This window comes from Pungitius pungitius, chromosome 3 (assembly GCF_949316345.1).
Source record: "Pungitius pungitius chromosome 3, fPunPun2.1, whole genome shotgun sequence".
In the NCBI taxonomy this organism is placed as follows: domain Eukaryota; kingdom Metazoa; phylum Chordata; class Actinopteri; order Perciformes; family Gasterosteidae; genus Pungitius; species Pungitius pungitius.
Genome location: NC_084902.1, coordinates 25,057,577 through 25,082,874, shown reverse-complemented (window position 1 = coordinate 25,082,874; position 25,298 = coordinate 25,057,577). Strand labels below are relative to the sequence as shown.

At 45.2% G+C, this 25,298-nt stretch overlaps 1 protein-coding gene across 3 annotated transcripts in view; it reads left to right on the top strand.

Annotated features, from left to right (window-relative positions):
• Positions 1–23,708, top strand: part of LOC119209352 (interleukin-1 receptor accessory protein-like 1) — a 214,298-nt gene extending 190,590 nt beyond the window's left edge. For 2 of the 3 annotated variants that reach the window (XM_037458632.2, XM_037458622.2), the window contains 6 exons: positions 176–308; positions 5,943–6,088; positions 9,431–9,577; positions 16,398–16,568; positions 18,530–18,574; positions 20,546–23,708. In XM_037458632.2, the coding sequence (XP_037314529.2) occupies positions 176–308; positions 5,943–6,088; positions 9,431–9,577; positions 16,398–16,568; positions 18,530–18,574; positions 20,546–21,264 (1,361 nt within the window). In that variant the 3' untranslated portion in view covers positions 21,265–23,708. The remainder of the gene's footprint in view (positions 1–175; positions 309–5,942; positions 6,089–9,430; positions 9,578–16,397; positions 16,569–18,529; positions 18,575–20,545) is intronic. The other variant, XM_037458641.2, reaches the window with a different exon arrangement.
• Positions 23,709–25,298: the final 1,590 nt, after the last annotated feature.

The window sequence follows — 25,298 nt, the reverse complement described above, 5'->3', positions numbered from 1 at the left end:
AAACGTGTACTGGTGTCAGCGTATTTTACAAGTGCATGATGGGAAGTTGTGTAAAATATGTGTGAAACTTCACATCATACCTGCAAACTGACTGTTTTGCAAAAACAATTGTTATTCGTAAACTCCTCAGATATGCAGGTTATTGGAGCTCACAGCTCGTCTATGTCTCCAACAGGAAGTCCTCTCAACCTGACGTGCAGAGCGTTCTTTGGATACAGCGGAGACGTCAGTCCGCTCATCTACTGGATGAAGGGGGAGAAGTTCATCGAGGATCTGGACGAGGAGCGCGTTCAGGAGAGTGACATAAAGTAAGATATTCAACACCAGACCTGATCAGATTCTGAGGGTAAAACCTCATTGGTGATTAGGATGAAAGACAAAAAGCTATTGTTCACTCAGTACCTCAGTTGGGAATGAAATTCTCTCAGTTTATTATTTCTACAGAATGAGAATATTTTCTATCCCTGGTAGTATTACAACAATATAAAACAAATTCATGAAGTACATTTCATCTCGTCCGAAGCGAGCTGAACTAGTACACACTTATTTAAACCCAGTCACCACGTGTGTGTGAGACACACATTAACACGCAACAATGAAGGGAACCACTCGTTGTTAAAATTCTATTCATGAATGTTTAATGCGGCTGTTTAATAATGTAGATAGCTATGCATTCTTTATCACGCACAATTTATATGCACATCTCAGGTGATATCAGTGATCAGCGATAACTTGAAATATAAGCGGAGGCATTAATCGCCGAGCAGAACAGCCAATAGAAACTCCAATTAAACCTCTTTGTTGGCCTCCTGTTCCATTTGGGTGAACTCCTTTATTTGGCTCGCAGACATATCCGGAAACAGAGGTCCGTTTAATCCAAAGTCAGGTAAAAACCTGGCGGCGGGGGACACATACGGCCTCAGGCTGGTTGACCAGTCTAATTGACTGCTACTGTTGGAAACTCATTCTTTTAAGAGGAGCACTCGCTGCTTTAGGCTACGATGCATTCAGCACAGTAATGTTACAGCCGTTCTCCTATTCAGAAGGAAACTATTGTTGGATTTCCAAAGTTGTAAGGAACCAATCAAGGACGCTCAAAATGTAATTCTGCCGAATGGATGGAGCCCTTTTATTTCACTCTAAGCACACTGACAGGATTATTATGATCAGATTTACACATGGCGTGAGACACTCATTGACGTCCATGGTGGGAAAGGCATTGCATCCTAATTTACATGAATTAAGTAAATGTATTTCTGCAGCGGTATGGCCGGCGTTTTCCAGATGTTGTTGTTTAAAATGTGAGCAACAGGTGATCCGTTAAGGACTTTTTGATCAGTGAAGGTGGAATGATGAAGTATTTCAGGAAACATTGTGGAGGAAGAGTGAATACGACTTAAAATCATCAAGATATGGTTCTCCATACAACTACTAGTAGCATGCACCAAACATATCGAGGTGGATGCATGGAGTTCTCCTCTGCTACTGGGTCCATAATACGTCCGTTCCTGACAGCTTGCACGTTGCAGCGTTTAGGAATAATTGATTCACTGTTACGCTAATTATTTTTTCAGAAAACCATTTATGCTGCACTGAAATACGCACCTCCACGCACCCTTTCATGTCCCGCCCCCACGTACCCCTTTGACAGACCTGGCGTGTGACTGGGAAAGCTCTGTTGTCAACAAACGCCGTGAATGAGAAGGTTAACTGTAAGCAGCGTGACAAGGCTGGGAGGAGAGTTAGTGGCCCAGTCAGTGACCTGGCATTTGGAGATGTCTCTATTAGCCTTCTAGCACATTCCACACCGCTCTCAGCACCACTCTCTGTTGCGAAGGACACCAGGCCAATTAGAGCCTACAATAGGAGGGTGGTGGGTGGAGGGGAGTGGTGGGGGCGACAGGTGGCGCTGTATGTGGTTAGAAACCCTGCTTTCGAAAGAGGTAACAAGCCAAAGGATCGAAATCGTGACCCTGAGCTGCTTTGAAATAGTGTGTGTGGGGGGGGGGGGTTGTGTGTGTGTGTGTGTGTGTGTGTGTGTGTGTGTGTGTGTGTACTTGTGCAGGGGCAGAGATGTGCATACAATGGCCGCCCACGGTGTGTGCTCATTCAAGTTGTTCAAGTGCCTATTTTTGTTTTGTGCCACTGCATGATAACGTCTCCCTGTGTGTTTTTTTATTTATTTCATTTTTGTTCCCGTTTTGAATGTGCACCACTTCAAACCCGCCCCCCCTGACATCATTCTATGAGCTTTTAGCTTTGAAATGGAAATTAATCACAAAGGAGTATTCCCCCAAGGGCTGCCTGTAATACATGAAATGGAGCTTTTGGCACAATGTTTCACCGCTGAGATTCCGGGGTTGATATGAAATTTTGTTGCCGCAGAACAAGACTCTGAATCTCAGAGGTGAAGTCAGGGCATGGAATTCAGAGACAGCTGCTGCAGTTTAAAAGCAGAAGACGTCCAGGTCCCTGGTGCATGGCCATGCTGTACCCTTGTGAGCAGCAGTTCAAGTGTCAAATGTAACTGAATTAATTCTCACACACGCGTACAGATATCTTCATGGGAAGTCAGAGCACTGACAGCAATGCCTCTTACTAGCCCTGCACACCACGTACGTCTCATCATGTTACAGGCCGACGTTGATGTTTACTGTGCATCATATCAAATGGGGCAAGACAAAACCGGAACACTTGTCAAACTCTATCGTGCATCAGCGTGGCAGTTAGCTTGCTAACTCCAAGCCGAGGCCCATTGGGCAATCTGTCATTGTGAACAATGTTCCGTTTCAAGCGTCTTTGTGGGAGCATCTGTTGTCATCTAATCCATGCCTACCTTTGGGGGGAATTCAGGGGCGGGGCAGACAGCGGGACAGGCATCAGCCAGTGAGGCATTTAGAAATGAGGCACAGCTTGACAACGTGGGGCAGTTCAAAAGTTCAGGTGTCACATTGAGGATATTTGGAGGCATTGTGCTCGATGCAACAGAGAGAATGGTGGGATGCCGATGTAGCCCGTCCAAAGAAGAAAATCCTTTTGAAATGTTTTAGGTGAACCCCTGGTCTGGGATCCTAGGGCATTTTCAGCTGCATCCAGCTCCACAGCACCAGTTTACCACTTTTCTTTGACTCTCATACACACCTTTCACTTAACAGGTATGATGGAGTGTTTTTCTAAACAAACATAGATTTTTTATTTATTTTTTACCCACAGTGGTTTAGCTCAGTCTCTGTCGAGTCACACATGGGTGCCACCTCTTTAAAAAGCCATCAGCTCGGATCTATATCCCAACCTTGTGCAGCCCAGTGTCTCTGCCTGGCTGGCCGCACAATGAAGAAGGATGGGTGTTAGAAAAGCTCTGGGGAATTACGAGAAAAGACTGAATTGGTTCCCCTCACACTTACGTACTCAGACAAGCCGTAACGCCGGTAGTAACTTTTAAGCTTTCCTGCAGGAGCTCAAGAAGTGTTACCTCTTCATTTGTTTTTATGAAGCAGCTAGTCCATGTAGCGACAAAATAATTACCTCTAACGGTTCTCGCTGGTAAATGGTCAATAAAAGAAATTTCGATGTGAGTGTGATATTTCCATCCATGTAGGATTCCAATTACTAGCCGCAATTTGTAAGGCTAATGTGAGACATTGCCATGGCAGCAGTGGTTGTATTGTTTGTCTCCATCTCCCCCGCACTTCACGATCCACTTTGTTTAGTCCTCTCATTGATCAGCAGGAATGGCACAGTTTTTTGTTTTCTGATGCCCCGCGGCAGACAAATGCCCAAGTGGCCTTGTACCTTTTTTCGCACTATTAGCCCCATGCATCATTTAACAGAGCTTTGGAATATCTGCAGTTTTTGTAGCCTCAAAAAGGCTTTCTGCTCATATATCATTCCTGCTTTTGCACAGCAACCCAGCAGGAGAGATTCAGCCCCTTGCCGTCATTTGGTACCCGTTGTTAGGGTGTTGTCATGTGGGTTGGTTACAAATGCTTTGACTTGGCTTTAAAATTAGGAATTTTTATTTCGTGCAATTTCATTCACTGCAACAGCTGCTGAGATATATATTGTTTTCACCTTGTCTATGTGTGTGTGTCACAGCAAATTGTGTCCCTGGAGACACCTGCTTTTTTAGGGATTAGAGCTTTAAAAAATTTTGACACGGGTTTACATGTCTGTGTGGCAAAGTTTTGTCGAAGTGATGCAGATGCAGTGAGCCACCCAACAGGTGTGTGGATCCAAATGAAAGCAGACTTCAAAAATGGGAGTGTTGTCTAATCACAGGCGCAGGATTGGGAAGGGGAGGAAGAGGAAAAGGGGTCAAAGTGCAGCGTATCTTCGATAGCTGTAAAGAGCTCTTTAACTATGACCACCGAAAGGAGGAGTTTCATGAAAAAGTGCAAAAGAAGTGCAAAAGCGAAACCTTTCTTGAGAGGCCATCCCCTCTTTATGGCCTGTTAGCATTGTCAAATGTTTCATTTAAGGCAGTTTAATTCCCCTTCTCCTAATTTAACTCAAAGCAGATACTGAAAATAAAGAGGATGCTTTCAAAAATCAATTTTTTACGCTGCCAATTGTCCAGTGACTGGGAGCTAAGCAGCTCGGTGTCATAGTGTCCTTCCAGTCACTACGGTCACTGTGATCAAATAGCCGGCCTTTTGCATGTGTTGTTGTTGTCAAAGTGTGCAGATCATTGGAAAATGGCTCAATTCTACGCCACAAAATCATCAAAAAGGCTTCTTTTTTTCCCTCAGTAACCCTCTTGGCAAATTGTTTTGTGATAGGTCAGCGTTGTGGTGCATCATGACAGGCACACTATTGTCCCCGTGGCAACACGTCACAACCAGTAGACATCAGAAGCCTCGGTGAGGGTTTTTTCACGGGGGGAAATATGTCATGACTAGATAGGATTCTGGCTTCCCGTCACCTCCTACCTTCAGTTTGTGGATGAACCCCCGAATGTCAGTCGGTTGTAGAGCAATGTAATAAACTAAGGTTCGTTCTGGTGTCTATCTGCATATTCATGGGTACGTTGCAGGTGATGTGCACAGTAGTTCTACTCAGAAAATGCCAGCGCTGTGACTGTGTCTCAAAATTGCACCCCATACTTTCCAATTCCAAGGTCATGAATTATGGATTTAAGGCACCATACTGCAGAAACAACTCAAAGTTCTTGAGGCAAATTTTATTTGTCAGAAAAATCCATAATTTATCAAAAAGACTTTCTCTGACCTTTGACCTCTTGCAGTCTGGAGTTATTGTTTTTTCATGGTTTGCGCTATTTTGGTACCGATTCAAAACATTTGATTGGCCACTATTATTTGGAATCTGTAGTCGCACAGCATACCGTACTCTGGTGCATTCTGGGTCAGATTTTTTTTCACTCCCAATCCAACTTCTCAATCAAAGACTGCTTCACAAGCTACTTTGATGTGCACCTCAAAGTCCGTAATGGGGCGGCTTCACTCCATTTGGGAAGATGATTGAACTCATGTTGGTGTTCATATTTGACCAAACTGCTGTTGCAGTATGCTGGTTTCATTTATCCAGCCATCGCAGTTCCAAAATCGCACACATGTAGTAGTTTGCAGCAGACAGCCACACAGGATTTGTCCTTTTGTGCTTAATCGATGGACGCTGTTGGATATGAGATACTTCATGTTCTGTACTGTTCTGAACTCTGAATCCCCCTGTCGTTAATGCTTTAAAGGAGTTTCCTCCTCAGTCTGCCAAACACCAATAACCGATTATGTTGGTTGCTCCGAAGGTTTAAAAATATCTACTTTGAAACACAAGGCAAGAAACAGTGAATTATTCCAGTAACATGCAGGTAATGAAAAGGTAAGAGTGGTTCCCAAATTATGATGTAACAAAAACCGCAGACCACAAGTCAAACCCCTGTTTGTCTAATGTGTCAACATCTTTCTCTGTGCAACTTTCCTCTGCAGGACAATCCGGGAGCACTTAGGGGAGCAGGAGGTGTCCATCTCCCTGACCATCGACTCTCTGGAGGAGAATGACCTGGGCAACTACTCCTGCTACGTGGAGAACGGCAACGGGCGGAGACAGGCTAACATCCAGCTCACCAAGAAAGGTGGGGCGAGCCCAACCCAAGCACACAGATTCATTTATAAGAGGAGGTGGGGGCAGGGGCCGTCATGTAAAGCACGCACAATATTTCACCAGGGTTTTCAGCACAGGGATGTTGAGGCCTTGGGGTTTAATGGTGGCATGTTGCAGCTGAGGGTGTGAACACCATTCAGTCCCACAGTCCTTTGCTGTGACAACAGTGAGTCTCTTTGCAGAAAGTTCCTGAGCACAAACAAGACCAGCGTTTTCTTGCCTCGGGGACGACAAAAAATTGGGACAGTGTAGTAGACGGTGCAGAAAGCCGACACATCTACCTCAGCCTGTGGAAGCATTAGTTTAAAGAGAATGGAAGATCCCTTTTGGAGAGAGGCAGCCTTTGGTGTTGTGATGCGAGGCAGTGAAGTGACCTCCTCCATCACACACACACACACACACATCCTCCTTTGATCCCTCCGACATGTTCCCATCTCTGACTGCTGTGGCCTCCCCCCCTCCCTCTTGCCTTTTTTATTCAACCAAACATTTTTGAATCTTTCCTCTGATTTCGCCTCACTGAGGATGACTGTTTGAAATTAGATTCTGTGATGATTTCAAATGGAGATGCAACCTTCCCAGCGTATATGAGTGAGATTTATTTTTTATTCTTTCACAAGGCTGGCGGGGGGTCTCTGCAGCCTTAATGTTGTAAGTGTTGAATACATTTACATAGTAGATATTTTTCCTCTCTTTTAAGCTCCAAGCTTTGGATCCAGCTTTGATGGCAGCCCGGTTCCCCTCCATTTGCTATATTAAAGGGTTTTATGTTGCACAGTCAAATCGCAGACTAAACTGGGAGAAGATTAGCCTGGTTTTCGAAGGATCGCGGGTCCACGAGAAATCGACCCGATTCCCATTTTTATATTAGTTGCATTCACGGTCTAGTGCAGTGCGAGGCAGTTCAGTGTCCGCACCGCCTTTCAAAGGGTTGCTTGTCTCTTGAAGCTGTGAAACCAACGCGACACTCTGAAGGAAAATGGTCGTCTCGCCGCGGCATCAAGCGGGAATGTCCCTACTTTTCCTCTTCTTGTACAACTTCTCGTCAAGAAGTTTACCAGTCGTCCTGGCCAACTTTTTCTCGTCTCCACATCCTCAGATACATTCTTTATCTGGCAGCAGCAGCAGCGGCATTGTGTGGCAGATGGCTGCCTATGTGGTATATAACTAACATTTAGATTCTTGATTTGTGAACATGAAAAGCAGCAGACTCAGCTTTTACTGTTCTCACTGCCGCTTTCCTCATCCTTATTTTACCATTCAACCCCCACTGCGCCTTTTATTCTTGTCTCTCTTTTCATCTCGCTCCCTAGACAACAGAGAGGGAGAGAGAGACAGGGTAATGGAGGGAGAAAAAAGGGGGCTGATGAATTGCCGGATGCCATGTGGCTCCATCAAATCCAGCCTTCTAGTCAGCAGCTAATTTGTCTTAATCCGTTCCACTGCAGCGCTGCTGCAATATGGATGCCTGGCTGAGAGGAATTGGCCCCTTCCACTGTAATCTCTGCAGCTTGAGGAGCAGCTGGCTCGTTACACTGTCCGGGTATCTGAGGAGAGGAGCGGTCTTCACCGAGGCGAGAGGGCAGAGAGGTGGAGAGGAGGGTGAAGAGGGAGAAAGTTGCTTGGATCCATCACCTCGCGGCGCTTGTTAACCGCAACTCCCCCCGCCGAAAAAGTAAACAAATTCAGGAGGATTTCCAGGCGAGAGGAGAGAAACTGAGACAATGGTTTCGACGGGGCGCTCATTCTCCCCTCGAGTTTGTTTGCTCTTTTGTTTGCGTACGTCCGTCCGTAAGTTTGGCTGAAGGTCGTTGCCCAGACAGGCGTGATGAAGCGGCGCGGTCCGGGCTCGTTAGCTCTCCAGAACATCATCCCTCATCATGGGAGCTGTCAGCCTGATGGCCGCTGCAGTGGAATGGGCATCGCGCGCCCCGACGAGGTTAAATGTGGGTCGGTGATGGATGTTGATGCACGCGAGTCCTCTCCATCCGTGTTTGTGTGTGTGTGTGTGTGTGTGTGTGCGCAGCATTGCGGCGATTCTGTCCTTTTACTGTTGTCCATTACTCAGCCAATGAAGGCTGACCACCCAGATTTTGTGAGGCGTAGCCAAGAGAAAATGTCGAACTGCAAAAGATGGAGTGACATCAGACAGGAAAAAAAAGGGAAAAAAAGTGAAAAGAGGCCATGAAAAGACTTGGTTGTCAAGACAAGCTACCGAACCATGGATCTTAATCGAGTCCATTGTCTTGTATTGTAAATCACCTTTCATCTTATTAAATAACACTGCTAGTCCGGCTCCTACTGGCTACTTTGGCCCGGCTTCCTTCAAACGCTACAAGTAACACAACAGCAAGTCCTGCAGTTCCTTTAATTGAGCTTCCGCTCCTGCTTTCCGTGGGTTGACGTCGGCCCGCAGTGATGACGGACGGAGCGGAGAGAGGGGCGCCTCCACCTGTTGGCGGACATGCGGCTTACCTAACAGCCTGACGCGTTTCCTCACACACACGCAAACATCTCCATAACCGGGGCGTTCCAAGCTGTCATAAGCTATTGTGCCCCCGGTTGCCTCTTGTGATTTTTTTTCTTTTTTATTATCAAAATCAGGCCGAGTTAAGTTCCAGGTTGTGCTTTTATTCTGGTTTGAGATATGTGTGATTCGGGTGCAATAAAAATATAAACAACATGGAAGGATGGAGAGGAACGCCAACACAGAACAGCCTCGGGTGATTTAAAAGAAAAAAAATCAAATGATGCTTTTAAAAATAGCCAGTGACACTTTTCTCATCCATCATACCTGCATCATGCATTCTTTCACATGTACTGATGTTCTGGGGTCAGATTTATTTTGACACAACAGCAGGGAAATAAGACGAGTGTGGCGGAACTGTGCAGCTTTCTGACGTTTTGTAGAATCTTAGAAGGTTTCACAGCATCAACTGTCTACAGTTTGATCAGAAAGAAATCTCGAAAATAATAAAACTGATAGAAAAAAAGGTCCATTTTTCACATTGTTACCAAACTTTTTTTCCAGAAATGTCAGGACAGGGATATCTCAGGAGAAATAGTACATTCCAAGCCTTTATTGTAGAAGTACTTTTTAACCCAGTTTTTTACTTTTTCATTTTTCACGACAAATACATTGTGACCTAGATGAAAATCTTTTAATTACAGAAAACTTTCCTTTTGTATTCCTTTTTTCCTTTATCTGTAAAAGGGATAAAAATAAATAAATAAGATCAGCCAGGTTCAAAAAATGTTAAATAAAGGTTAAATAGAAAATGAATATATTCTCCCTGTGTTCTCACCATATTAGCCGAGCTGTTGTACACGGTGGAGCTGGCCGGAGGTCTGGGAGCCATCCTGATGCTGCTCATCTGTCTGGTGACGCTCTACAAGTGCTACAGAATTGAGCTCATGCTCTTCTACAGAAGCCACTTCGGCAGTGAGGATATAGACGGAGGTAAGATGAGATAAGGCGCAAGACACAATTTACTCCGCGGCGTTATATAATAATCCCCCATAATCTGTGATAGCAGTGTTTTCTGTTCAGTGCATGAATTCTAAAGCTCCTTCCTCTGCTGTGGAAGCATCCTTCCTTTCCTCGGTAGGAACCAAATCCTTAACACGAGCACCATCCGACTGCACACATATCTATTTTTACTCAGAAGACACCTGGGCTATTTTTCCAACCTTGAAGCTCCACCTGGCACTGTTTTGATGTAAATGTGCACCTGGTTTATCAGCAGGAATGATGCGGGGAGAGCTTCTAACTCTTCTCAACTCAAAAATGATTTGCCAATTTCAGAAAGTCTTCTCAACCCGCCGAGTGAAACCAAAGATGGTGTGCCACGTATTCTGTAAACTGTCTCTGACACAGTAGCAAGCAATTCACCAGTATATGTAAAAACTAATTACAGGCAGGGCATTATTTTCCTGACATCACAATGCGTTATTGGTGGGCAATGAAGTTTTCAAACATTTCCCCTCCCGCTTCTCCTCGGAGCCTCCAACAGGCAAGGCGGGCCGGGTTCAGCCTTTTTGGTTGATGTGTATTTTTCTTGTTATCTTTCCAGTGGATAACAAGCATCAATGCATACGAGTTAGCAGTGTCATTCGCTATTTGCCGCACATCTTTTCCTGTATATCTTGCAAGTTTTGGTGTCTTCGGATGGAGCAGCAATTGCTTCAATCAGGCTGGTGGAAAGCAGCCTCAAAAGACCAACAAGTAGTAATTTAACACCACTGTCCATAACAGCCGTTTGCTGGAGACACTGCAGTACGATGTTGGGAGTGAATAAAGAGAAACCCACAGTGGGAAGCCAAACAATGCCTGCACATTGCTCAAAGGATGGAGGAAGTGCTATTTGTGACAATTCAGTTTAAGTTTGAAATTTATGGTTTAACTTAAATTTAAAAATATTAAACAAAAGAATGTTTTGAAAAATGAATCAAAATATCTTGTTGAAAAATCTAAATTAAAAAAAGTCAGTTAACTTATGTTCAGGCCGACTTGGACAATACAACCCAACCCCCCATTAGACATGGAGTTAATGGGGGGGTAGAGTTTTGATGCTGTGCATCTGTCCGTTTCCCTTTGAAAGGTTAATATACTCTGCTCAACACTTCCTGTAAGGCAAGGGCAAACACCCTCCCTGTGCCAGGCAAAAACCTTAACTCTGAGGCCCCATCAGCAATAGTCCAAAGAAAAAAGCCCCCCCCTGATTGGGCCTGCTGCATGAGTCTTGTCTTGAGGATGCATCAAACTGAGACACGGGGCAAGTTTTAATTTGATTCCCCTGTAATGAGTCCCTCAAGTAGCCGCGCTGCAATTTCTGGAATGAGATTAGTTCGTAGCGGCTGAGGGACTCTACGGTAGTGGAAAGAGAGAGAGTTATGCGCATTAAAAGGTAAAAAGCTGTGATGCCTGCCCCCCCCCCCCCCCCCGTCAGACGTTCCAATGAAAGTCATTCATTCCGCCGGTTTTGGGCGCGCAGGGCGGAGCGTCGCCTTACAGGACGGCCCCGAGGCCGTTGTGTTTAAATGGGTGGGGAGACAGAAATGCCTGGACTTGAACTTTATGCCAAACAGCAATTGTCTCCTTTAATTGTGCCACCCGAGTGAGTGCTGGGAGAGGGGAACAGATTTCCAATTTGTTTCTCAGTATAAGGAGGGATCAGGTTCAATAAACCACAGCGCGCAGCTCTCGGGAGACTCATGATACTTTTCTCCACGCCTCGGCCCATTTAGATCACTCCGGCGACACCTCTGGCCGCGCGCACGCGCTTCCAGCTCCAATGACAGAGTGCTGGAGGTGAATCCCGAAGGGGAAAGTGTTAAAATGTCGACCGAGTGAGTGAAGCCGGTAAGCTTTGGCAGCAGGTGGTTAACCGAGATCCCATCGCCATGGTAACCACTGCACTGACGGGGAGAAGTGTGAGATGTAGTTTTGCACACACACATAGTTCTCATAAGTAAAGCCCTTCAGCCAGTATCTGTGATGCAGAGTGATTTTATATATATATATATATTTTTTTTTTACTCCCCAACAAAAAATCGTCACTCAGTGCCAAGAAAGTGCTCGTGTTTCACTGTGGCCACTCGGAGAACAAATTGAACGCCCGCCTCCCTCTTCTGCAAAATGGTAAGCGTTACGTAACAATAGGACGGACTGTCAGCTATTTGTCAGCGCAGCTATTTAGTTAAAGACTGCTCAGTTGTCGCGTTGTGTGGGTGTTAGTGGAATCAATAATAGGCCTCGCGACGACAACAGCCCAGCGAGCTTGTCGAGGAGGCGGGGGCTCGTCAGCGCTCTGCCATAAATACCAATGTCAGTGTTGTCAGCGCGGCGTGAAGTTATGAGGCTCCGTCTGTGTTCGGTTGCAGTTTGATTTGCATATTGGAGATGCCGAAGTAAACCAAGACCCAGCTCGTTTGTAAGTACATGGTCAAATGATTTTGTTAAATGTGTCAAACAAAGGCGATAAACGGAACACACTAAACTGCCTTTGCCTGGGTGAAACATGGACCCTCACAGATAAATCTGCAAGTGGCAAAAGATTTAGATATTTTGGTTGGACAAAACAAGACATTTGAAGGAGTCACCTTGGGCTCTGAAAAGTGTTGATGGCCTTCTGGAAAACCTCATTTCACCAAAGAAGTTTGCTTGAATTGAGTTTTCATTTTTATTTCATGTGGTTCTAATTCAAGGAACAATATGAGTGTCCTTCACTGAAAAGTTCAATTTACCAAGTACATCATTTATTTGGTAAACTATAATCTCCAATAGTTCAGGTGAGGAAAAAAATAATCACAGAGCAGTCGACTTTGAAACGTTAAGTTTGTCTTTATATTTCACATATATCATGTTTTCTATATTGCCACTTTGATCTCCGGTCCCTGTACAATTGACCCACTTTTTCCCAGTAATTAGTTCAAAATTACATCCAGCTCTTCAAGAGAACGTCTGGGAATAAATTCTGAAAATACAAAAATAGGAATCCTCCAGTGTTGCTTATGTACTGTTTTCTATCCACTAAAGAACAATTTGATCATAGCAATTATCCTCAGTCGCAGCCCAATATGACCTCAGGTGGCTGTTTATTGCTTATCGAAAACATAACTGCACGTTTAAATGCCGTCAGCTCCTGATTAGCAGTCCGCCTGCTATGCTTCTCTAGCTTCAGAGTTAAGTATGGTGTGTTACGTTCTAATTTACTCTCCATTAAATATAATGGAGCCCAGAAATATCCCGGAGATTAACGCCTCCAATTCTCTTGGCGCTCTCCACCGCGGGTTCAAGAGTTCACCGTCTAACTGTAGGCTCTCCGTGCACGTGCAGAGATATCAGCCCGCACCTCCACGTGCACTGAGCGCCGGTCCCTCTGCAGTGGGCCCGGTGGGACGGGGGAGTGCTGGATGCGGTTTCGGTGCTCCGGTGCACCAGGTCTGCTGTGAGGAGTGACGCCTCAAGGTGCAGCAGCGGGGTCATCCCGCCCTCCAGGTTCCCCCTCTTCCTCCGCCTTCTTTCTCTTCTTTCCCACTACAGCCGAGTGAATCAGTTCCACTGAAATAGCCCCTGATCCGCCAACACGGCTTTGGTTTAAATGCAACCAGAGAACAAACGGCCAGGGAGATTCATGTCACCGAGTTTCAAGTGGAATATGAGTCTCGGCGTGTTCTGAGGTTATTTCATTATTTTGACTTGTCCCTGACGCTGTAAAATGAATTGCTTTTTAAAAAGGAATGTGATTCATTACAGTGTTACGTGCAAGTGCCAAATATCAAGATTACCCAGGGCGAAGAGAGACTCGTGGGTGATCTTGAGAGAGTCTTGTTGACTGTCGCATGGACCAAAGGCGAGCAGGGGTGTAAAGTAGGGTTAGTACTGTACTGAGCCTTGATCTCAAAATCCCTCCATATCAACCCAGCTGCTTTTCTACTCTCCTCAACCTGACTCTCTCATCCCGCGCTCCTTTCGTCTCTGGGGTCTTGACAGGTTAAACATCCCCCCGCGGAACGTGCACTGCAGCTGGCTACTGTAAAGCAAAGGGAAGCATGACGAAGACCGGCACTCAAAAGATCCAACGCCTGCCCGCGTCTCTAATGAGTTTACCTCAAAGGCTGCGCTTACATCGCAGAGTCCTAATCTTTAGTCCCCCCGTCTTTTTTTGGGCTATGATATGACAGATTTAGTGAATAAAGAAACACATAGAATCTTATATTTGTGTCGGTCTGAAAAATATGAGCCTAAAAAATGACATTATTGGCACCATTTGATTGGTGGACGACACAAATGGCATATCAGGAGGAGCCAGTCTACCAATTTACACATTTACACAAAGCTTACTAATGTTTTTACTCTTACACATAGTTTCATTTTCATAAACCCAGACTATTTCTTTGGAAAAACGTTGTTCCAATAGAACAAAACAATTTATTGTGGATTATTTTAGGACACCGGGAAAAAAAAAAATTGTACTCCCGCACTTGGATGAAAGTGCTAGTGTTGGTTGCATTCTAACAGTGGCAACACTTTATCCTACTTACTTATTAATGTATTCCATATGCAAATGGTGCAATTTGGTTAATTGTGCATTGGTAGGTCTGGTTGGGACATTAGGTGATTCTGATCTCAAAAACATCCTTTAAATTGGAAAAAGATTTCTTGAATTTGAAAACCTTATATTTACAGTAGGGCAGGGCACGTTAAATGCGTATCCATTACCGCCAACAATGGTTTCATCATGCGTTATCGGCATTTCATTTTTTCTCTTTTTTTGAGCCTTGGGAAGGGCTGCGCACATTAACCGAGAAAATGGAGAACGGTACGGCACTTTTAAACAGACATTTGCATTTTAAATCTCTACCAGACGGCGTAGTCGATAAATGCAAAGCTATTTGTTACCACAGCAAAGCGGAAGTATCTCACCCCCGAAGTATACGAGCCTGAAGTACCACTTAAAGCGTCACACAGCATTGGTGCAGCCCACTAGCTACCAAACAACCAGTGGAGCGGCACTTCAGCAGAGAACTGTGGACACAAACCGACGCCAGAAGAATGGAGCGTCCTTCGAATCGCACCGAATGAGGAGAGTACACGAGGTGTATGAAACGAGCACCAGCTGTTGCTCTCACCACGACATGCAGACTCACCTAGCTGTCTCAAGTCCAACATCTGCACCCTGCCAACGCTGGTTTTCTCTGGCTGGTCAAAGTTGTTCTTTATCACCTGAAAACGTAAATTACCGTGTATGTCTTTCTTTGACTGAGATTCAAAGGAAATCCAGAGTCTGTACAGACTAAAAAGTCCTTTTTTTGTGCTAGACCACTTGCCCTCACTAAGAGGGACCTTTACTACTGAACTTATGCTGCATTATGCTGTTCCCCGATGAGAGAGAAATGTTTCTTCTGGTTCCTGAGTGCCACGATACTTAAAAATAAAAGTGTGCAATATACTATTTTATAGTGAATAATTAAATTGTGCGCTTAATGCAATTAATTGCGGGTAATCACAGAACAATCATGCACTAATATACAGTGTTTCCTCTTAATTATATTCAAGGAAAAAGAAACCTTTGAAGGTTACATTTTCCTCAATTACTGAAGTACCTGATTAGCCAACAAATGGTTTCTGACCGGCTGCCACTTGAGTAAACACTCTCTCAGCGACTTCACAGTTGGTCTCATTCATTTAGGAAAAGCTTTGGTCTTGTTCTTTTCTGCATTTTGTTGATATGTAACAAGCTAGGAGCTATAAACAAAGCTGTACCATCCGCACCAGGGACCTCCATGTGCTACCTACCGACTAAGATTCAGACAGCCTCCACTGATACGCCAGAAAATAAGATTTCCTACTATTTGTTTTTGTATGCAGCAGTAAGGTAGAAGAATAACAAAAGAGACTTTGAATAGTATGAAACATTTCGAAGGTCTCCAGCATGGTAAACAGATGATGCATAGTCCTTTCATGCAATGTCAGAAACGATGCTCCTGTTCAAGGATCCGATCGATCTAATAAGTGGTTCTGTCGGCTTTGAGCACAACGCTGGAGTGAAGTTACAACGGAAGCAATAGGCTGTTATCTCCTTCCCGTGGTACCCCGAGGATCTGGCATATCTCCCCTCCATGTCTTCCCTTTCAATCCCCCTCCTGACTCATTGCACTGAAGTGCTCCAGCTCGACATGAAACATTTAAGTCTTCCCTCACTTCTCACTTTCATTTGCTCGGCGTCAATCTTTTCAAATCCACCATCAATCAGGGCTTTCATGTGGGTGATGGAGCCTCGCCATGTGTCGGCCGAGCGGGCAATGTGGGGCATTTAGCTCAGGCCGGAGACTAATTTGTTTTGCCTCCAGTGGGCACAGCAGCTATGAAGGTAACGTAATTCGTCAGTGGGGACGGAGCAGTAATGAAAAGCACTCAGATGGGCAGAAGTGCCCAGAGGTCAGTGTAATGTCTCAATGAAGTCTCCCAGTGAATGAATAGCTCTCTGGGCACCGGTATGAAAGGAGATTGCGAGCATCTGGGCCTTAGCAGTGCAAATCTTTGCTGACCACAGCAGGAAACGTTATGTAAAAATCATAAAACATATCCGCCTTTAATTGGAGCCAAGTGGTTTTGGGAGCTTCTCGATGCCCGTACATGGAGGGCAGCAGGTATTCAAGTGAAGAGACTTTTCTTTTATTCAGTTAGCCGAGCCTAACGAACCCCGCTGGTTTCGTACCGGGAGACGTGACTTTTCACCCGTCTCCGTGTCTGCCTCCCCCACCTCTGCCCGCAGATAACAAGGACTACGACGCCTACCTGTCCTACACCAAGGTGGACCCGGACCAGTGGAGCCAGGAGACCCGAGAGGAGGAGCGCTTTGCCCTGGAGATCCTCCCCGACGTGCTGGAGAAGCATTATGGGTATAAACTCTTCATTCCAGACAGGGACTTGATCCCCACAGGAAGTAAGCGCTCTCTCTCGCGGCGACGTCAAAGTCGTGTCGAATGTCTTGTCGCTTGGTGTTGCTCGTGTCGTCAGTGCCGTGGTGGTGATGCCTTGTGTGTGGCTCTCGTGTGATGCATTTGTGTTGTGGCGTGTCCGTGAGACCCTCATTGTTTTCATCCGGTCGAGCTTTCTTTAATCACTGGGGGAACCGAAGTGGATCAGTACGTGAAAGTTGGAAGTCCGGGGTTCTTCAGAACTGACATGGGTGAACAAACGGTCGAACCAAAGTGGCAGCAAGACGAGCAGAAAGCTGAACAAACCGACCAAAGCGTCGACGGTACAATCCCCTTTTTTCTAAAACAATCCGCCGCGACCCTGGTTATCGTTATAAAAACGCCTCTGAAGAACCCCTGAAGTTTACTGCTGCTGCAGTTTGAATTTTCCTCCCTGCACATGCTGAGCAGAGAGGCCGCATGTTAAGAATCAGGGTCGAGGAGCCACCGATGACCCGGTTCATGAATCCCACACAAATCTATCTGTAATTCATTCAAATCACCCGACAGAGCAGTCAGATTAAGATGAGCTAATACAGCTCCTTTAATTAATGTCACAAACAAATCCCTCATAGATAATGGTAATGAAACATGTTGATAACTTTAGGAGGCAACTCTTGTACCAAAATAACTCCTATTTGACTGAAAAAGACATTTAGGGAAAGGCTGGCTGCGCTTCAGTGTTGATAATCCAGTAATACGATATGGGAAGAAGTCGTTTTTTTTCGCAGATATTACAAAGCCAACTGTACCTTTTCTAGAGGGAGGGGTTTCCCTGCAGACCTTTCTAAATACTTCCCCCACTACATGAGTTTAGGAACTCCGTTTAAATGGCAATTGAATTGATAAAATTGTCAGTATCCAATGTATGCTGTAGGCTTTTCTTTGGGAAAGTGAATTCATGACTAAACAGATAAGCACAAGAAAAGGTCTGGATTAAGCACGTTACGTACCCAAGTATTTTAAAGTACGTTGTCTGCATATTGTAAAGCCCCTGGAAGGTGTAATAGGGCGGAATTACATATCGAGGATAATTGTCCTGATCCAGCTCTACACAAACTGTACCTCCGCATGCTGCCGTGTAATGATGTCAGCTGTACCATGCAAACGCTCTCGCCGCATGGATGTTAATGCATGTTTTACCACAGTGTATTTCTAATGGAGCGTCTCACCATGCCCTGTGCTTATCTTTGATTAACTCATCACGCAGATGAGTTGGATAATCTCATTACGCTATTAGCTTCCATTTGAATACTTGCATCTGCCTGTCTTGCCGCACATACCGCCATTACTAATTATGTTCCTCTTCAGTGGCATCGTGCCAAGGTTATAAACTGAATCCCTCGCTGTGGTTATGTGCTCGATTCGAGGGGACCTTTGTAATATGGGAAAAATGGCATAAAAATGCAAGGATTGAGAGGAATCCGAAGTGTGCCCGCCACTACTCCAGCTCGCTAGTTTATTGTGTTTGTGTACAAACACGTTGCTCCCATTGGGAATGGATTAGCATCTCAGCAGTTGTTATAATACGGCATAATCCACCACTATAGATAAACACGCTTTGGCCATTTGGGGTTTCAACATGTGTCAACAATCCTTCTGGAACGGAAACGTGTCGTTGGATTATTTCTTTGAGCATTTTAAACATCTGGCCATTGCAATAGAAGGTTTATAAATGCATCAAGTCTATGGCAACAAAAGTGCAACTTGGCTAAATTCACTTCCGAAGTTTTTTTCCTCTGCTTTTTTATGCTACATATCCCATATTAAACTGGAATAAACTGGTCAGAGTGTTTCACATTGGCCAGTGGAGAACCACAGTTTATGCCGGAGCCGAGGCCCCACGTTCACACAAATGTTTTGTTTTTTTCAAATGCTTTTCTGCACATTTTTTGATCCTACTTTGAATGTAAATATTTATCTTTAGGTTTCACCAATGATCATTTCCAGGATGACACAAGACTACTTAGAGGTACTTTTTTCACAGATTTTTTACTTTTGTGTCAACACACAATGATTCAGATTTTCTCATCAAATCAGTCGAAATTCATCTTGTTAGCTCGATATGATAAGTAAGGTAAAATTGGTAAGGGTCTAAACATTTTTACTAATTGTTTTTTATAAATTGTTTATATTTTGGTCAGTAATACCCATTATTAATGTATTAATACATGATTTATTTAAGTGTAAAGTCGGCAAACAACTTGTAACGCCTTCATAAAACTTGAATTATTACAAGTTTTTTTACTTGTATTTACCTAAATGACAGAATTACACATCAGTTAGTTGTGTTTTGCTGTGTTCACAACATTCGATGCATCAAAACTCACTCAGTCTCAGAGCTCTGCTGGTGGCTGAGCAGAGCTGTTTGAGGTTGTAGCGTCTGCTTTGTCGGAACAAAACTCTGGTTTAGATTGTGTTGCATATTGCTGAAAATGACCAAAGCAATAGCGCGTAGTATCGGCGGTTAATCTCCCTTTCAAGTAACATTTTTCTTTGCTGGAAGTTTGAATTTCTGGAAGTAACATCCTGCCGTTCGTTGTCACAAGGTGCTTTTTCCCTGTTGGAAAATGATTCTGACAAACTACACAGAGCAACAGTGATTTTCTGCCTTGTGTCATTTGGCGTATATTTTATTTTTATGCAGCCAGGAATCAATTACTACATGCAGCACTTTGATTGTAAAGCCCGGGAGGTCTCTGAAAGTAGGAATATAATCTATAATGCTGTAAAGTATTACCAGCTGGCACCCGAAGAGGGCATAGTTACTTTATAGTTTAGTCAATTCAAAGCATAAAATCAAAGTACACCTCATTAGTTAATTATATAGTATCCATTTATCCGTTCCCGGTGAGATAAAAGACCAGCTTGTTTTTGCCCTTTAACCTAAACGGAGCGAGCTTGAACCTTACCGGGTTGTACCTTTGCTCTGGGGAGGCGTTGTGACGACCTACTGCATGAGGACCAATTAGCAAACAGCACGGTGAGTGACTGCCATGGGGAAGTAAACCCGAGTTTACTCTAATCAGGTCCCTCTCGCGGCGAAGCCTTCAGGCAGAGCGCAACATGAAAGGCGGGGTTTATTCTCAGAGGCACGGAGAGGACGACAGACAGGAGATGTGCCTTTGGTTTGCATAAGGACCTGGAAAGATATCCTCCTCACACACACACACACACACATTAAGCATCTCTTTGTCTCTTTACTTTAGAAGAAGGAAGAAAAACAAACACACACACACACACACACACACACACACACACACAAGAGGGTCATAAGCTAGTGATGCCGCCCTGTTGGTGTCACGGCAAGCAAAGCTAAAAGCAGGCATTAGTGGCGCACACACACACACACACACACACACACACTCCTGACACCACAGACAGATCAAGTTCAGTTTGACGCAAGCAGCAGAGCTACTCGTCAAGAACGAGGACCCAATACTTTATTTATTGTAAAGATATATTTGATCTTCGCAGTGGTATGTTGCTTGGCTTTGAGTGTTTTATGTTAATCGTCATCTTATAGTTAAACCAAGTGATCCCCTTCCTCTTGTTGTGTCTATTATTCTGTATGAATAAGGCTTATGAAGTTCTGCAGAGGCTTTAGATGTTTGTATGAGTAAGAATATATAACATATCTGTTATCTTTATTAATAGATGCGTGTTTCCTCAGATGTTTTATTTAATCAGCGTTAATCTCTCTCTAAGAACCACATTTTTCTTTGTTGATTGGATTTGGTTGTTTGAAACGTTGAGCAGTCGCTTCGAGGCCAACAGAATTGTTCAGATAGTCGTTGCGATACGTCTCATGTTTTCATTGCTCTCATCAACAAATCCCAAATACAGCCTGCAAACAAGTCATCCCAAAGAATATGCTTCTCATTTGTACCGCTATTTATACAACGTTATGTGTCCGTGTGTTCATCCTTCTGTGTGTATTCAGCCTACATCGAGGACGTGGCGCGCTGCGTGGACCAGAGCAAGCGACTCATCATCGTCATGACGCCCAGCTACGTGGTGCGGAGGGGGTGGAGCATCTTTGAGCTGGAGACGAGGCTGCGCAACATGCTGGTGACCGGCGAGATCAAGGTCATCCTGATCGAGTGCGCCGAGCTGCGCGGCATCATGAACTACCAGGAGGTGGAGGCCCTCAAACACACCATCAAGACGCTGACGGTCATCAAGTGGCGCGGGCCGTCCAGCAACAAGCTCAACTCCAAGTTCTGGAAGCAGCTGCTCTACGAGATGCCCTTCAAGCGCATGGAGCCCCTGAGCATCTCCCACGAGCAGGTGCTGGATGTCAGCGAGCAGGGCCCCTTCGGCGAGCTGCAGACCGTCTCGGCCATCTCCATGGCGGCCGCCACCTCCACCGCCATGGCGACGACGCACCCGGACTTGCGCTCCACCTTCCACAGCTCCTGCCACACTCAGATGAGGCAGAAACACTATTACCGTAGCTACGAGTACGACCTGCCGCCGGGCGGCACCCTCCCGCCGCTCGGCAGCCAGCACACCTACTGCAACATCCCCATGACGCTCATCAACGGACAGCGGCCGCAGTCCAAGTCGCCGCGCCAGCAGAGCCTGGAGGAGGCCCACGGCAACAACGCCATGCTGCCGCTGCTGCCCCGGGAGACCAGCATATCCAGCGTCATCTGGTGACAAGAGGCGGATGACGAGCCACCGGCGCCTGGAGCCTGAGCAGCGGAGAGGCGTCGGGCTCCTCGCTGCCGTGGAATTCTGCAGCAGGAAACGGCGGGCGAGGGAAGAGGCGCTGGACTCGCTGAGGGCAGAGGAGGCGGCAGGTTTTTCTTCTTCTTTTGGTCCAATAAGAGCTTTTATTGAATATGAACAAGGAAAAAAAGAACCAAGGAGAACTGTTTTGTATGCCTGTATAAACATTCACGTAACACAAGCCAACACCTATGATCATTTACGCAGAAGGTTCAAGGGATACAGGGTCCTGTACATATACGTTTTTCTAATTCTTTGTAGCATCAGTGTTTGGGACTTCTTATGTTTTATCATCAGTCGGGTTCTTCTTTGTTTCCTTTTAGTTTCAGTTTGTACAAAAGTGAAGCGATGGCCTGTGAGATGTTTTGGATAAAACCGTTATATCTTTATCTTAATTTGTTGGCTGGTGTAGTTTATAAAGCTTTGGGGATTCTTTCGGGGAGGGTGGGGTAAAAGTTGCAGCCTTCGGCAGATGAGGACTGTTCGGTATTGTATTTCAGGGAGTTTCAGCTCCACCGGCTGCGTTAAAAGGGTTGAGAGTCTGGACTCACCCAGAATATGCAAAACATGGAGTCCAGAGAGCAGAGATGAGATGGGTCCCATCCGAACGCTTTGGTCTGGGAAGGAGGGGATGAAGGATATGGTGCTAGGCTTCACATCTCTATGATAACATTTACTTTTAGAAAAAAAAAATAACAGCCTTGCTATTTACCTTAACAGATGATTATATCACCTAAAATTAATTGTGTGTATTATTTTATGAACAAGAAAAGTCTATTTTTGTAACTGAGGGATATTTGCTTAGAGATGTTATAACTGAAGTATCAGATAGAAGGAATCGGGGAAACGTAACATGAAATAACAATGTTTTGTTATGTGGAACTGCACAGCTCACAAAAATCGATAGATCATTCACTAAATGTCTTACCCTTATATTACAAGAGACAAGAAAACAGTTTGTTGGCTGTTTTCACCATCAAAAAGACGAGCCTTGACATTTCAGAACAGAACCGGCGTCGCGGCTCAGCAGGCTTTTTATGTGTGTTGATTTCACAACAAGGACGGTGTCAGCGTGGACGGAGGAGAGGGACGCCGCCACGCCGCCGAGGACCAAACGAGGCCGTCCAGGGCGAAACAAGTATCCGTGTGATTTGTGTGCCACTCCCCTTTGTCAGCTGGGTGGCGCTCAGGGTGTGGTTTCATTTCAAAATGAGTCTGAAAACATCTGAAACGCCTGATAAAAATGTGACGTGACATTTCAGATGACTTATATATTTTTGATCCACTGACCAATAATTAGCCTTTCTGAAGGAAACCGTCCCAAATAAGATGAAATGGATGTTTAAGAGAGACAAGATTCTATTTATGAATTTAAATTAAATCCTGGAGTATATTTAACCATAAAACATAAATGCTAAAAAGTTGGACCAAAGCAAGCTACAGTGAAGTCCCAATTTCATCCACAAAATGCTTCCCCCGCGGTGGGTGTGATGTCATCCAACCATACGAATCAAGAGCTATATCCACGTGTCCACTCAGACCCGTGCACTCACTCCTTCTGCAGCTGTGCCGTATTATTTGTCAAGAAACTAACCACATACTAAAATACCTGCAGCATCTCATCACGTGGAGATGTTTCATTCAGTGCCAGAAAATATGCAAAATAAGTGATGAACTTGTAAACAATGAATGAGACGTAGTGTTTGGTCCCCCGACTCATCTTCACATGGAGACATAAGACGCTCCGCAAAGGGCCGGTTTTGTTTTTCATGTGCTGTATGCGGACAAATTTGCATTGGAAGGAACAGTCCTTCATTGGAGATGTTTTAATCGATCCGTGGGTTATTAGAGGCAGGCCTGTTTTTATCCACCTCAATCAGACCCCCGGTCCCTCCTAATGAAGAGTAACATATGGATTACGTTCAAAGGCATCATTCCTGAACAGAGGAGCTGGCGGTGCTGTGTGACATGGCATTGTGTAAATAGAATCAAGACAATAACGGGATTAAGATGAAGACAATCGAGCCATATTCATGAAAGCGACGGTCGTCCAAGTCGGAGCACTAATCCTCGCTGGAGGTTAGCCGGCGCTCCTGCTTTGGGAAACTCGCGCCAACACAAACAAGTTCGTGGGGGCCGATACATTTGTGTTTCGTGGGAAATTGGAACATTTGTGGCAACGTGGCATTGACGATAAAGATGATGATGATGATGATGAATAACAATGACAATATATAGCACAGAATTATTCCAGGCACTTTCACGACTCTTGAGACGACGTCTCTCCTGTTTCTGATTTATTTTCTATTCTGTATCTGCAATGTTCATTAAAAGAGATACTGTTATTATTAATAAAACCACATTTACGGTAATGTGATTTCTCTGTGTGTGTGTGTGTGTGTGTGTCTGAGAGCTGCACGCCGCCCCGCTCACTTTGTTTATGGAGCGGCGGCCTGGATTGCTGACGACGCCCGGATCCCCCGGCCTGCCATAACTCTGCCGTACCCCGTAAAACCTTGAAACAACGATCAATATGTCTGCTGATTCCACCCGGAGACCCACTCAGCCCGGGCCTCCTTTTGGAATGAGACTATATCAGGAGAGTGGATGGGTTGAGTGACACGTGGAGAAGGGAGAAAAAAAGGCCACGTCCTGATTGTTGTGTGACCGTGGTGCACTTTCGCCTGCAATCACACAACGACTGGCACATTGTGGATGTATATTTTAACATTCAAATATACAACTCCAACCGATTTACCTCCTCTGCGCTGCGCTGTCGGGGCTTGAAACCCTCAACGTATTTAGAGTCTTGTGCGTTTATTGGCTTTTTCAGTGGAGAACAGGATCATATTTCTGCCACTGGGATTCAAGGCAGATAAACAACCCCCCCCCCCCCCCCCCTTTGCCTCAAGAGAGTCTGCCCACAGCGTAGCTTTTCACTCAATGGGATTGGAGAATAAAAAAGTAACAAAGGCACATGGGAAGGAGCTGTTAATTAGCAACGGAACCAATCTCACCGGTGGGGGTAGCAGAGGTCTCCCCCGATACCAACATTTGGTTACCTCAAGAAAAAGAAAATGTAGGAGTAGTGCGGTTTTACGTGTCCATATTGGTTCAGTCGAGCAAATCCAGAGTGCACGTCCATTTCTACACGTTTTGACTTGCTTGTGGGAAAAAGTAAAACAGAGAAAACTCTGTACTGTACAAGACTTCAGTCCTTATCGTCATCAGAGTGACGTATTGTGTGGTGAAGACAACGTACCGAGCCGGGGACGCATAACTCGGCCCGGGATGCATTATGCTCGGGTTTCATCTTTTCTTTCCTCTCTCTCTCTCTCTCTCTCTCTCTCTCTCTCTCTCTCTCTCTCTCACAGACCAGGCGGGGGGAACATTTCCCTGCGTGCAGCAGCAATGTATAGAAAGCTAAATCGGTTCCCACAGGTAAAAACACTTCTGCTAGATGAGTCACACTGCTGCTTCCCGCTAAAGAGTTGAGCAGCTGCATCCCTCTACTCGCTGGCCTCTTATTGATCTAGAGGAAGCATGAAGTTCTCTATAGCCATCTTGGCGGAGGGGTGAGGGGGGAGGGGGGTCTGCCCCGGCTTTAACATGCAGCTTCATTATGATCACCTGTTCCTGTGTGAACATAAAGATCCGCCAGGTGTTTTCATCAGGGCCGACAGGTTGCTGTACGGTTTACATGGAAAGGGGGGAGCTCCTTAGCTTTCACACTTTTCCCCCCCTCAAAATGATGTAATTTTCACTCCATTACATCGTCATAAGCTCCCGGAAACAGAAGCGTGCGACGTGGAGGGAGAGGCAATCACTGCACTGAGAGCAGACGAGGCTACGAGCTCATGCACAGATGTTTTGTTTCTTTGCCCGCCTGCACCCCCCCCCCCCCCCACACACACACACACTGTTGAAGAGTATTACTCACTTTGGCAGGTATACCATGCCCC